The sequence below is a fragment of the Uloborus diversus genome, chromosome 2 (genome assembly GCF_026930045.1).
Source record: "Uloborus diversus isolate 005 chromosome 2, Udiv.v.3.1, whole genome shotgun sequence".
NCBI classification, from domain to species: domain Eukaryota; kingdom Metazoa; phylum Arthropoda; class Arachnida; order Araneae; family Uloboridae; genus Uloborus; species Uloborus diversus.
This window is the reverse complement of record NC_072732.1, coordinates 198,357,120-198,372,279: the sequence shown is the minus strand read 5'-3', so window position 1 is coordinate 198,372,279 and position 15,160 is coordinate 198,357,120. Positions and strand designations below refer to the sequence as shown.

At 31.4% G+C, this 15,160-nt stretch overlaps 1 protein-coding gene across 1 annotated transcript in view; it reads right to left on the bottom strand.

Moving 5' to 3' along the window:
* LOC129217611 (RNA-binding protein MEX3B-like) overlaps nucleotides 1-13,644 on the bottom strand; it is a 28,540-nt gene extending 14,896 nt beyond the window's left edge. Inside the window, exon 1 of the mRNA XM_054851940.1 lies at nucleotides 13,410-13,644. Within this exon, the coding sequence (XP_054707915.1) occupies nucleotides 13,410-13,644 (235 nt within the window). The remainder of the gene's footprint in view (nucleotides 1-13,409) is intronic.
* Nucleotides 13,645-15,160: the final 1,516 nt, after the last annotated feature.

Here is a 15,160-nt window from a genome sequence, read left to right as displayed (position 1 = left end):
AATTTTTCTTAAAAATATTAAAAATTAATTTTTAAAAATTAAAAACCAAAAAGGGCCAGAAATTTTACCTCACAAAAGTCTTAGTAAACTTTTAAAAATGTTTATATATTATGAAATAAACAAGCTTTTTATTAAGTAATTCTTTAGTAGGATATTATGCAGTATCACCAACATCTTTTAAACGTCTGGGAATAGATTTCATTCTTTTTTCTTTCTTTCTTTTTTTTTTTTTTGCATAATTTCGAAGTATGTGTTCAACCATACTTCGAGTCTTACTGTTTCTAGCTCTATTTTTGTTTCAAAACCATATTTTCTTAAACTAGCCTCCATATATCTCTAAATATGTTACATTAAGTTAAAATATGGAGATTAAGGGAATATTTTCTAAACTTAAGGACAATTTTTGAGGCACTAGACACAAACGGATGCTTCACTAGCCAAATCGATTAACTCCATAAAACAAAAAGTCGAGAAAAGTGATGAAGAAGATAGTGTTATCCATAGTAGTGAATGGGCCCTCGTGTTACATTTTCTGCCATCGCGGGATCAGAAATGTACTGATCCAAAAGTTTAATATAAATTCACATTCTAAGCATTGATTAAACACTATTAAAGCAGAAATGAGGATTTTTTTTTAAAGTGGAGTTAATCGATTTGGCAACTGAGGCATCCAAACATTAAAAACCGTGTGCTTCTTATCATTATCTTGAAAAAAAAAACTAAGTTGCTTCGGATAACCAAATTTTTGGCTAAAAGCTTAAAATTGGTTTTTAAAATACTTAAATGAATGGCATGATTCATTATTTCATCAAAAAATTCCAAACTACCAAGTCCTGATGCTGATATGCACCCTCACACAAGAACACCTTCACCGGCCTGATTAACTGGTTCGACTAAGTTTTTAAGATTAAGTTCTTTATTTTTTCTTCTATTTACAATTATGAAACAATTCAACCAAAAATGTTGAATTCATTTTTATCTGTAAGTAAGACGTAATTTCAAAACATTTTGAGCTTATTTATCATTGATTTTGCGACGATAGGCGTAAGCTTTCTGTTTTTCGTTTGACAAAGAAAATTTCTGCGGGAAGAGGTTCCATTTAATCCAGCTAAGCAGAGAACTTGCTGAACAATTTTAGGTGAAAATTAAATGTAAGTTTTTTCATTAAATTCTGCAGAAACTGTTACAGCACTCGAAAGTGTATTTTTCATAAATTTTTTAACTGTAAATCTCCGATCATGCTTTGTCAACTTTGCCGGTTGACCTTTTCTTACCTTGCTTTCGGTCTGATTCTTTTCTTAAAAGCATTTTATCGAGTACTTTACTATAGAATGGAATAAATTAACTAATTTAGAGACATTTCAAACAATTTACTGCTACTGTGAGGAAAAAATTCAAATTTCGAATGATGTTTGTGGTTTTTAGTGAATACCAGCCATTTTAAAGTAATAAGCAAAATATTAAGGAATAAATAAACAAAAAATTAAAGCCAAATGACTTTTAAGGGTCAACAGAATGCAAAAATAATAATAAAAAAAACCACATATGATAATTTTGATGATGAATTTATTCGAAAATATTTGACTGTACGGTGACTTTTGTGGCGTATTATTTCTCTGTCTCTTCCTTTTTTGGCGCATTTCAAAAAGAAGAGCCGTCAATATTTTGAAAAAACAACAGAGTTTTATTTAGAATGACATAGGAATGATGTGAAAAAAAAAATTGGACTTTGTAATCGAATTTAGTTTTGCGTTAGTTTGGTTTTACTAAAATTTTTCAAAGTGTACTAACACTTTTGGGAGCCACTGTATATCGGATATTTTGATATAAATCCGATATTTTCAATCTGCACAAACTAAAGTCTTCAAAATAGTAAATGCATACATCCACAAATCACTCTTTATTTTCTTATATTATTATTACAATATGTAGACTGAAAATTCAAGTTTCTTTCATTATTTATACTCAATTTTATACTATACTTACACTTTTATCAATTTTAATAAAGTTAATTTAGCATTAGGTTTTTTGCTCATTTTTCTTCTGTTAGCTACTTTTACACAGTTATATGATTCAGAAATAAAAAATATCCTATTAGTAGGTGCAAAGTCATAAGACATTTTCTTTCTGATCACCATTTAACATTTAACTAGGCACTTTTAATATAAATCAAAACTGTTACATTACTAAAAATTTTATGAATATAAAATACAACTAAACAAAGGAATATTATATTACTTTGTTTTATTAATGATGTATTAATACATCATAAAAATATAGTACATATTTTTTGGTTATTTTTAATAAAAAATTAACAATATTATTATGATTAATATTGAAAATACCGTAGTTGAAAAAATAACTATCAAAAATATGATATTTACAAAATAAATATTGGATATATATATAGTGATGTATATATCGACGAACCCTGGCTAAAGCTAAAGGTTTATTTAATCAATACGTATTTTACAGCAATATTTGTAATGCACAAATATATATATTAATGAGTATTTTATACTATTTTTCTGATGTTTTAACAAAAATTATGTTTTAAATCATTGGTTAAAGAACCATGAATTGATGATTAAATATATTCAATAATATTTTTAAACTTGCGCTGTTTCTTTTTTCAGTTCATATTTTTAAATATTATATTCTGTAACTACAGAAATCATAATTTATTGCATTTACGTAATTATTGCATTATATTTTGAGCACTCTGCTTTGCTCCTATGCATAAATGTAAAAAAATTTGGTTACAATCATGGACAAAAAAAAAAAAAAAAAAAAAAACATGCATACAAATTGAAATTTTCAACTTGTATGCATGAATGTTCAACTATTTGAATAATTCAACTTCTACCTAACTAGATAAAATCAGCTTTTCCAGTAAGTCATAATATTTTTACTTGAATTTTCACATTGAATAAATATTAAAAAAAAAAAAAAAAGACACATTTTGTTCTGTTTTTGATATTTGCTCACAGAATATTTTCTCAAAAAATAGTTTTGGATACAAGGATTTTGAATAGGAAGGTAAAAATCTTAACAATCCTGCTTTAATTTATACTTTGATTATATCGGATATTTTGATATGTATCCGATATTTTCTATCAGCCCAAACTGAATTCTTAATAAATAGTTAATGTATCTTCAAAACTCTTTATTATTGTTTTATTATTACATCTTATATTGTTATTACAATATGTAGATTTAAAATTAAGGTTTCTTTTATTATTTTTATCTAACATTTCATTTGACATTTTAATCAATTTTAATGAAATTAATTCAGTATTTTAGCTGTTTTACTCATTTTTCTTCTCTTAGCTAGTTTTACACAGTTATAATATGATTGAGAAACAAAAAATATGTATTAGTTGGTGCACAGTCATAGGACATTTTCTTTTTTTCTGACCAATGTTTAATATTAAATTAAGCACGTTTAATCAGAATTAAAACTGTTACACTACTAATAATTTCATGAATATAAAATAAAAAAGGAATACACTATATTACTTTGTTATATTAATAATGTATTAATACATCTTAAAAACATAGTACATAACTTTTTGGTTATTTTCAAAAATAAATGAACAATATTACTATGAGTAATATAATTTTTATATTGAAAATGCTGTGGTTGAAAAAATAAATATCGAAAATATCAGGACATTTTTGAAATAAATATTGGATATATATCCTGATAAATATCGACTGATATATATCAGTGAATCCTGACAGCTACTCATCAAAAGTAGATAAAATAGAAATTATATCTACATGGTTCTATTTCAGGGGTTGTTCCCAAACTGGTGCCGCACGAAATGTCCAAGTCCATGGAATCTATCAGGGTTGGGAAGTTTTGTCCAAGGGTGGGAAAAGTTATGGAAAAAATGCCGTTTTTTCACTTGGATAAAATAGTTTTTGCCGAAGTGGCAAAATAGAATTTTGACTAACAACTTACAGATTCGGTTTTCCTTTTTTTTTACTTCACAAGTTAACAAGAACATTAAATACACTTTGATAAAATTTTAATCTTGGTTTATTAATTAATTCTTTGTAAAAAAAAAAATAGATAGACTAAGGTGCCCTAAGAGAAATTTAATTCTACAAAAGGCATCACAAATAGGAAAAGTTTGAGAACAACTGTTCTAATTAGTAGCCTGCTATGCTATGTATCTATATTAAAGAATGAAAGATAAGATTATATCTGGATCACATTTTGGTGGAAAAGATAAGAAATCCTTTGAAATGTACAATGATAAAAAATAAATTAGAAGCAAATGTTTTTTTTTTTTTTGTATAGATAAATATCTTATTCTAATATATTTATCAACATTTAAACTGGTAAAATTAAAAAAAAAAAAAAGCAACTATTTTTTTCTCACATACTTTTTTTTAGTTCGCATCTAGCTTTATTTACTAAAACTTAAAACTGAAATAGATAAATTAATTAAGATACATGGGGGGGGGGGATTTATTTTAATTTGTTATCAAAAAATTAATCATCTAGTTTGATTTTATATTAATGATTAGTTTTTTTTAAAATAAAAACCTTGGAAATGGACTATGATGCCCGAGGTCACATAATAAAAATAACTTCTGCTGTTGCAACACTGGTGAAACACTATCTAATGTAGTAACTTGTTGAGGGAAAAAAGGCCTTATTCTTTACATTTCATGAAATGAATCTCATAATGCAATTCATTACTAACTACTAATTTTCAAGAGATATAGTGTTAGACAAAAGTTTTTCTCAATTGTTAAGTTATTCATGAATAGAGATATATTGTCAGTTGCACTAGATTTTCTATTTGTAATGTGTTTGGTCCCTAGTGTTCTTAAATGACATTTAAAATAATCCTTTTTTTTAAATGTCAATCTATTGATTATGATTCATCACGTAAACTTATTTGTTTAAAATTGGCCCTTACTTCTCTTTGCTTCTCACTGCCTCATTTGTTGTGAAATAGATATAGTGATTTTTCATACAGTTTTATTTTATACATGAAGGTTCATTGTTTCTGAGTATATGTGTGCAACGATTCATTCAACAAATATATTTATTTTTTTAAATTTAAAAGCCTTCTAGAGATTAATTTGTCCTCTAAATTTTTAAATAAGTTTAGTTTATGCAAAATAGTAAAGAGTTTCAAACTTAAAAATAGGAATACACTGTAAAATTTAATAGTTGAATCATATTTTGTAATAATTTTGAAAAGTTGTTACTAATTAGAAGAAATATAGCCAGAACAGAAGGGACACAGCTGGAATGTCCTCCGTGTTACAGCTTGACATTAGATTTTAGGTTAAAATCTCACTTGCTGCCACTGTTCATAAGGAATTCTAGGAATGTATAAACGTGTAGATTTAACCCTTAACAGGGGAGGTGCGGTCTCACAGACCGCTCAAAAGTTAATCCGATCAACCTTATTTCATTTTCAGTCCGATTGAGTGATTTTTCACGAATAGCTTTCAGATTTTTGACCTTGAACACCCACCTCGCTTATCAGTATCTTTAGGCAAGTGCATCTGGTTTAAATTTCATTGCATTCTTAGAAGCGGTCTGTGAAAATGCACCTGCCCTTCAGTGTTATAATTTTTGGCAGTAGTAGACGTGGCTCTTAACGTTAGAAACCGCAAATATAGGTTCATTTAATCTTACCTGCACTATGTGGAAGAGATGCAAAATTTTTTTAGATGAGATTGTGAGTTGTTTGAAATGTTCACAAACGTTACTCAATGATGTTCTAGGGACAATGAAGGCTGAATTATTCCTCGAAATACGACACAAAGTACTAACAATTACAGGGCTGTCAAAAATTTCCCATAACGTGATATAACCAATTTTCTCGGCAAAAATATTCTTTATATATTAAAGAACTAAAATAAGATCTTTAATAAATAATAGATTTGTTTTCATTACAAGTAGATAGTTATTTACTACAGCATATGATTTTCTAAAAATAATCTTAAGACTAGCAAAATTTCCTCGGAAATTTATATTTCGATTAAAAATTCAAATATATTTTTCTCCTTGTTAATAAAAGTGCAAAGAACATCTGTGTGGAATTAGATTTAATACATCATAATTGCACAATTTTTTTTTAAATTTGCAAATAGAGCGGTCTTTGAGACCTAACGTCCCATGTTACGTTTTACTTTTTCACCTCCCCTGTTGCGGGTTAACATCTTGTTGAAACCAGTTTCCTCAGTGTTTGATCACATTAGGGCTCGTCTTACAAACTCCTGCTTTTTAAGAAAAGAAAATAAGTGCCCTTAAATTCCCGAAATTTAACTACCACATACTTACAAGCTCCTTAATTTTTATTCAGTAAATAAGTGGCCTTCAAGTTTTTCTTCTCTACCTTAAAGTTATCTTTCTTTAAAGTTCAAATAATCCCGAGCAGGGTTCGTACTCAATTTCAGAAAAAAAATGAAGGAGTTTTGGAGGCGTTCTGAAGGAGTAAAATGAGATTTTGAAGGAGCACTAAAGGGCTATCCTTAAATGATGTTGTACTTTTTTTTCAACATTTTCGACTCCCTTTCCCTTTGTTAAACTGTCACACTTCACCTTACTACTCCTATGTCATATTATTATAATACCTGTGTGATGTCAACTTTTTGTCACCATATCTCTTCCTCTTGTTACAATTTCATGAGCCCGTCTCCCCCTCAAGGCACAGGTCTGACAAGAAGCCATGTCAGTCTAGTTGGAAACTAGGGGGCGGCGACAATAACACTAAAAAAAAAGGGGGTGAAGAAAAGAAAGAAAAAAAAAATAAAGAAAAAGAGGGTGGGGGACTCCGAATAAGAGAAAGCATAAAGTGAAATTTACTCTTTTAATATTTACTTTTATGGCACTTAAAATAGAGTTAATTGTTTTCTGGTAAGCAATTTTGATTTTTTTTTCTTTTTTCCTCACTTTTTTCCCCTTTTCTTTTTGCCCCCCCCCCCTTTCTTTTACCCTTTTTATTCTCTTTTTTTGGGGAAGGGGGACGGAATGGGCCTGGTGACAACTGACAAGGGGCTCTCTGTGGCCTTGTTAAGGCATGACATCACTTGTGGATGTGGATGACCTTTTTTACAATATCATAACTACAATTTACTAAACAATTGCTTTTTTTAACACAATTATTAAATAGAGTACATCTTAAAAATACTTAATGTATTTTTAAATAATAATTAGACAAACTGACTTTTGCTGCTGAGAGTTTGGTGGAGGGAAAAGCAACAATCATAAAACTTGAAAAAATAGCCAAGCACCATTTAAGCATGTTTTACTACACTTATGAAATGTCTTAGCCATCTAATAATATTTTCACCTTCAACTTCTATGATCAATTTGTAATTGACATCTTTTGAAAAATATAAATACACGAAATTACTATATCAAAATCGTCCGTGCACCTTTGCCCTTGTTAAGATGTTAAGTTGTCGATCAAAGTTAGTGTCATAGAAGAAAATTTTGTAATCTTGAACTAAAAAGAAGGAGTTTTGAAGGAGTTAAAGCCAAAATGAAGAGCCCTTCAAAAAAATTTCCTGATTGAAGGAGTATTGGAGGAGTTTTGAAGGAGCATACGAACCCTGTAAATGAATCTATTTTGCTTCAGGGGATTTGGGCAGAAAAGCTGATATTCTTGTTCTAACAGTTTATCATCCCTTTTTCACCATCAGGATTTTGATGCCACTTAAGAGTCCATGTGGGTGGGCCTGTCTGCATCAAGCTGATCACGAAAACCTTAAATTTTGTTGCTTCTAAATTTCTTGATTTTTAAAAATTTCGAGTACGTTTCATGTTTTTTTAAGAAAAATTTTTGGAAACTAATCTCATCACTTTACAATAATAAGCTTTGGTATTTTACTATGCAAGTGCACAATGTTTTGAGTCTTCTTACCCATGCACAGATGACTGTATTAATCACAAATCTTATTTTGTTAAATTTCTCTTGAATTTAAACCGTGAAATCTGCAGCAAGTTCGGTAGTTTTAAAAAATTGTAAGTTTTTTAAAAAACTGCTTTTTTTTTTCTTAGTTTATGATTCCCTGTTGCTTTTGTATCATCCAACTGTAGAAAGAATGCAGAAATGAACTGATTTTGCTTTGTACAGCAACTTTATATGAATTAAACAGATATTTTTTCTAGAATTTTATTGTCTTACTAATATTTTTTGGTCTTCTAAATTTTTATCTATTTTGAAGATTAAAAATTTTTTTACCCTTTTTTATAAGAGATCCTTAATATTGGAACTGAATTTTCTCTAGTTAAATCTCATATGCATATCCTCTCTCCTCCTGCAAGAGGATCTAGATCATATTACGGAGTGGGCTGATAAATGGGGTATGGCTGTTAATGTTGGGAAATGTCAAGTGCTACATTTAGGGCATGGAAATAAGTGTACAAGTTATTATTTGCAAGGTTCAGTCATTAGTCAGGCAGACAAAGTTACTGATGTGGGGGTCCTAATAAGTCAGGATTTAAAGTTTAGCCAACAGTGCAGCATTGCTAGCAACAAAGCCAATAAGATGCTTGGGTTTATCAATAGATCTATTTCAAATAAATCTAAAGAAGTTCTTCTGCCCTTATATAGAAGTTTGGTAAGACCCCATTTGGAGTATGCTGTTCAGTTTTGGTCTCCTTATCTTAAGAAAGACACAAATGTATTGGAAAGGGTTCAAAGGCGGGCTACAAGGCTAATAAGTGGACTTTCCCACTTAGATTATGATTCCAGGCTTAGAAGGCTAAAAATGTAGTCTTGAGCAAAGAAGAGACCGAGGGGACATGATTCAGCCGTTTAAATTTATTAAAACGAAAGATGTTACGGGGCTAAAGTTTAGCACTGAAAACAGGACAAGGTGTCATTGTTTTAAGCTATTTAAATCTCAGGCTAACATGGATATTAGGAAAAATTATTATTTTAGCAGGGTAGTAGAACCTTGGAACTGCTTACCGGAAGAGGTGGTAATGAGCAAAGGAGTAGACAGTTTTAAGAGGGCCATTGATCTTCACTGGGGATTGTAAATTGACTAGGACCAGTCTAGCTGGGCCCAGAGCTTGTTGCTGGTCGTCACTTTTGTATTTGTATTTGTATCAGTAAAACGTATTTTATAAACATGCCACCATTGAACATGAGCTTCACCAAAAATCTTGCCCCCTCCCTCCCCCCAAGGTTGATGGTGTATACTTCCTCAAACGCTACAAAGTACCCTTCCCCTAAAATAAGAACAAAAACTCTAAAAATGTCCCCCTCAAAAATAGTTTCAATGGTGCAACACGCACGAATGCGTCCCCTTTCCCCTCCACTGGTGGACACGCCTAATAATGATGAAACATGTGTTCAGATGTCATATGAGGCAGTGAGAAGCAAAGGGATGCAATTGGACTATTTTAAGCTTTGAGTAAAACACGTTTAAAGATCAGATCCAAGGTAGGCTGTCATTGAAATTTTTTTCTAAATCATGCTATACAGCAGCACCTACCAGGGCTACTAGTACCATCTCTTGCCCCAAGACAGAGGAGAGGTTTACCTACCATTTATTTGTAATGGTTATCGCCAATTTTTTTTGCCACTTGCATCCCTTTGCTTCTCACTACCTCATATATAATATAACAACCCCATTATCTACCCAACTTTAAGCAACAGAAGTTATTTCTGACTTTGATATTTGTTGTAATGCCATACAATTTCGTAAGCTTTCTCCTCTGTTACACTTTATTTTTTACATTGATATAAAATGAGGTTTGGATTTAAACATTTCTATGGATGATATTACAACTTTGAAGTGTTTTGATTTAGAAAAAAAAAGAATACCAAGTTTACTTTTTAAGAGTTCCAATTCAAAGATTAACATAAATTTATAGTGCTTGAAATTGTGTTGACATTTTCTGTCCCTTCTGTTACATACCCATTTAATTTAATTATGGAGGTCAAATGAGAATGGAATTTCGATTTTAGGTCAGTTTACCAAGCATTGTTCCAAAAAATGCAAGAACCGTCTTTATTTTTTTTGTCTTAGAAAGATTTATGATTTTTTAAGCAAAATCTGCATCTGATCTCCCTTCTGTTACACTTGGAACTCACCATGCACTAATCTACTTTGAATACGGAAACGAGGGCTAGGTTATTCAAGTACTGATTTGAGTTTTCATTAAATTCGTATTGCAACTATAAATATTAATTAAGTCAGAATTGGCAAGGTGTCAAGCACTACGAACAAGATTGGCATGATTTAAATCAGTTGATTTTTTTTTTTTTTTGAAAAAATTTCCTGCGGCATGCCCGGCATGCCGCAGGAAATTTTCTAAATCTGAGATGAAAAATAGTGAGTATTAAAGTTTTTTTAAAGCATTTTAAAGTCATATAATCAACAATAGAACCCCGAAAAGTCGACAAGCCCAACACATATTTTTTGGCTTTGAAAAAAGGAAAAAATAAATACGAACACACACAGTATTTTTGTAAAAAGGTAATTTAATTTAAGCATGCTTTTTAAGACCAGTTGTTTTTTCATTAGTGATATCGGCTAACATATTCAAGCGTAAACGCAGTCTCTCAATGTCTAGGTCACTTTTGAAAAACCCAGTTGATTTTTCAAAATGTTTCACCTTTGTTTAATAAAAGCAAGCACTCTTGTTCAACTGCAATGACCTGTGTGCGTCCAGTTGATGTAAATCGCCCAACAATGCAAAATTGCACCATTTTACAAACCTCAATGTATATTGCCTTGTAGTACACTCGAGTCCCGACCTACGCGAGGGATGCATTCCAAGACCCCTCGCGTAAGTCGAAATTTTGCGTTGTGGAAAAAGGTATGTGTAAAATTTTTTATAAACGTACCCATTTATTTTAGACACTTGTAAACACCCCGTCAAACTGTTAAAAACCATCTCTTAACTCTACTCTAACTTTACATTCCTGTTTCTTACATAAAGAACTAAATGTTACTTGTTTTTTAAAAATACCGTTTTATTCAACATAAAATACTGCTATGATGTACAAAATCAATGATCAATGGGAAAGAAAGAAAAAATAAACCGGTATACGGTAAGCACAGTATATAGTAAGAAAAGCAAATGCATCTTTAGTTGTACTGAACAGTCGATCCATTAATGATATTTGTACACAATACATGAGCAGTTTCCATTTTCATAAATATTTGCATTTTACTAAGACACTACTCGGTGAATTTTTACGGATTTCCTTTTCTTGACTTGTAATTGTATGTATGGAAGATTCACTCATATCTAATTCTCGTGCTACCTTCAACGCATTTTTTAGTTGAGCTTCAGCTTTTCAAGAAGCTCTAGCTTTTCTTTAATTGTCAAAAACTTTCTCCTTTTATCTTCACAAACTTTAAATGAAACAGCGCTCTTAGGTGTCATTATATTTCATTAACTTTCGCATTCAAAATGAAAAAGGAACTTCCACTCTCAGCGATGCTAAAAGGAAAAAGATCCATTCATAAAAAAAAAAAAAAATTAGTAACCAAAGCCGATACGAACACACCACGATTCCTTCCCGAGAATTTTCGTGTTGCGGGTGCGGAATTCGCGTTAGGTCTGAATACTGGAGAAAAAATCGCGTTAGTTATAGCCATTTCGCAAAAGTAGCTGGAGTCAACTGTATTCCTTTTGGATTTTGAAAGTGTGCGGTGAGCTGCCTTCGTTGTTTTCACTTCTTTGGTATACGTCGATTCCGAGGAAGGGAAGGATCATCATTTTGTGAAGGTTTTCTTTTAAACACAATTCCTAAAAGTATTCAAAATTATCACGCCTCCCATTTTATATACAAATCATGCTCTCATATATTTTTTCCGGGTCAGCAACACTTAGGTGAGCGCGCCGCAGCGCTGCCCACCGGCAACAGACTTGACCCGTAATTTGCGCACTATGACAAATTTTTACAGTACTCGCAGCACTGTTACACTATCATTATTCACACCACTCGTTTTCAGTTAACCTGCTTACACAACCGTAATAATTATTTGTTTTAACTCATTACTGAATGTATTTTACAAGGTAAACTATCTTCAAAAAAGGAAAATAAAAGATAAATTTATGAGTTTAAAAAGCATAATGTAATTAATAATTTTTTTGATTTATTGGGGGGGGGGGGCTCTGCCCCTTCAAAAATATTTTTGAGGGGGCTCGGGCCCCCTCAGGTCCCATGGAGTCGGCACCACTGCTCTGTATAATGGCTATGTTTTGAGTAAAAACTTTTCAAAATTATTGCAAACTGTGATGTGGATACCTACCTATTTTTAAGATTGAAACTCTTTAATATTTTGATTAAAGTATACTTATTTAAACATTTGCAACAGAGGGGACAAATTAGCTTCTAGAAAGCTTTTTAATTTTAAAAAGTAAAAATTTATTGTTGAATAAAGAAAATCACTGCACACATAAACTCAGAAACAATGTAACTGCATGTATAAACTAAAACTATATATAAAATCACTCCATAGTTTAAACAGTTATTGCTGCTTTAAAAAGCAAGTTCCAAAGCGAACAATGTCAGTCAAAAACAGCCATTTAATCTAGAAACTTTAATAAATTTCCTTTTAATCAATATCAAACGCAAGAATACTGCTTTAAGTTCAAAAAACCATGTTGTGGTTTCAAATAGCTAGGAATGACATTATGTAAAGCAAGCTGAAAGAAATGTTATAGCATTATGTCATTAAGTTTAACACAACACAATAGAAAAAATATATATAATTTAAATTTCAAAGTACCAGAAATCCAAAGTTAAAATTCAATACCATATCTAGCTCCAAATTGAATATTTAAGATCTAACAACATGAAATGCAAAGTACATTCCTACATTTACAATTCTTTACTACACACATTCAATTGGCCATAACACTTTAAAATTGCACATGTAATGAACATTATTCCTTCACTTTAAATACCTAAACATTTAATTGGTCTTGATTTTAGAACATTCCATTACACACAAAATCTTTTCTTTAAGCATTGAGAAAAACAAATCCTTAATTCAGATTACAGAAAATGTTTAATAATATTTTAGACCTTACGTATTACAACAAAAACTAAAATACTAATATAATTTTAATAAAACACTTTTATTAGGTTCTATCGAGGAATTTATCGAGAATAATGAGGAATTTAATGGATCGAACCAATAAATGAATTATTTCATATAAATTTTTTTTTAAAAAACCCATGAAGTAAATCACATCTACTTCAGTTTTTTGATATGCCGTCATATATAATTTATTTCCATAAATGACACTACAAAACTGAATGAAATTTAGTTACTTAGAATCCGAGAGTGAGATGGAATACAGGGAGAGAATCCTTTTAGGCTTAGTTCTCCCGAGAGCATCGGGATGAAAACAAAGATCAACATCACTTAGAAGATGGTTGCACAATGTCACTTACCTTGTCTTCCAACAATTTCTGCGACATGTTCGGAACTGGGGACTGGCACACATTCTGTAGTGTTTTGACTTTTTTTGCTCCTAGATTCGGATTCATAACCTCCGGAACTGTAGCCGGATTCGCTTTCATTACCGAGAGTGAACATGGACAGTTCCATAGCTAGCTGGAGTGCTCTCTGCTCTTCTAGAACATTAGTATTACTACGTTCCATTTCAGAAAACAAACTACCTGGCATCTCAATGTTCTAAGCTTCGATTCGATTGATTTCGAAAGTAAAAAAATAGGTTACGGATATAGTGAAAAGGTTTTGCTCTCCACAAGCGGCTCTAGAACAAAGAACATACTCGCCGCTTCTCTGCACGTCCAAATATCCGTCCGCCGGGTCTACTTCTCCCGGACGAAAACCTGACGTCACTGAAGGGTTTGGCGCCACTGCGGAGATAGACGCGGAGCAAGGCGGGGAAATATATTTGAATCTCATTGGTCGATAAAGCATAAAAAGGGAGGAGTGACGTTGTGATTGACAGGCGAGTTTCGAGTTCTTTTGTGTGATGAGCCGTCTGAGCAACATCCGCGTCTGCGCGAACTCGGGCGATAGCATCCCTTGAAATTTTCTCGTTCTTTTTAGTTTTGATCTTGAAATGCGCAGCGCAAAGTGACCTTGAATTTGCTATGAAAGGAGCCGAGATGTGAATGCTCTCCCGCTTTCTTTTTTATCCCACTTCTTTTTTTTTCCTCGAGCTTCATGAATTCATTTGGTCAGTTTTTACGATATGATGAAATACTGCAGCATTTTCCCTGACTATGAACTAGTATTAAAAGATGTAATTCATAATACGAAAAATAATTACGCTAGTAAGCCAAAACGCGATGTACTTTTTTTTTTCACTTTTCTAGAAAAAACTTAATGTATGCTTGCGCCTTCATTGTTTTTATTTATTTATCAACGAACAAAACAAAAGAAATTTCAACTAACTGCAAACGATTTTTTTTAGGAAAGAAACATTGAGCTACATATCAATCAGGAGTGCCACAAAATTCGTTTTCTTCTCTGCAACCGCCTAACATTTTCGCACACTTTTTGGAAAGGCATAATGAATTTCCCTTGTTCTGAAAAATATTTAAAAGGGACATTACAACAAGGAGGAACATCTAATAAGATTTTATTCATATATTTATTTGATTAATTTTTTTTAAAGAAGATTATTGAATCGATTTAATGGTCTCCTAAACCAGAAGTGCAGATGTGTCGCAGTTGTTTATAAAATTCTTCCTTTTTTTTTTTTTTTTTTTTTGATGCATGGGTTATTTTACTGGGATTTCGATTTTAGCTAAATTCGCAATGGGGTTGTTTCGGTCAGTCAAGTACTACTTTTAGTCACTAAAGTTGATAGAATAAGCAAAAAAAAAAAAAAAAATCATGGAGCGAGGAAAATCTTTTATTTTCAAAACGTTTAATTTTTAATTATTTCTCTTAAATGTCCTTCCTATTTTTCAAACAAGGCGTGGTCTTTATGACGTCACAAGTGATGAACTTTGACGCGCTGAATGTTTGCGCTTGCTGTCAACCGCTTATCTAGGTAATGATAATTCAGAAACGAATTAAATATTGCGCTCTGCACTAATGGCATCAGTGAATGGCATTTCATCACTTGTGATGTTATGTGCAGAAGCGTAAAAAAGGATATTGAATCTGCGCACCAATATATATTAATATTAAGCTTTGTCAAAATATTTTTTTAATGGTCAAA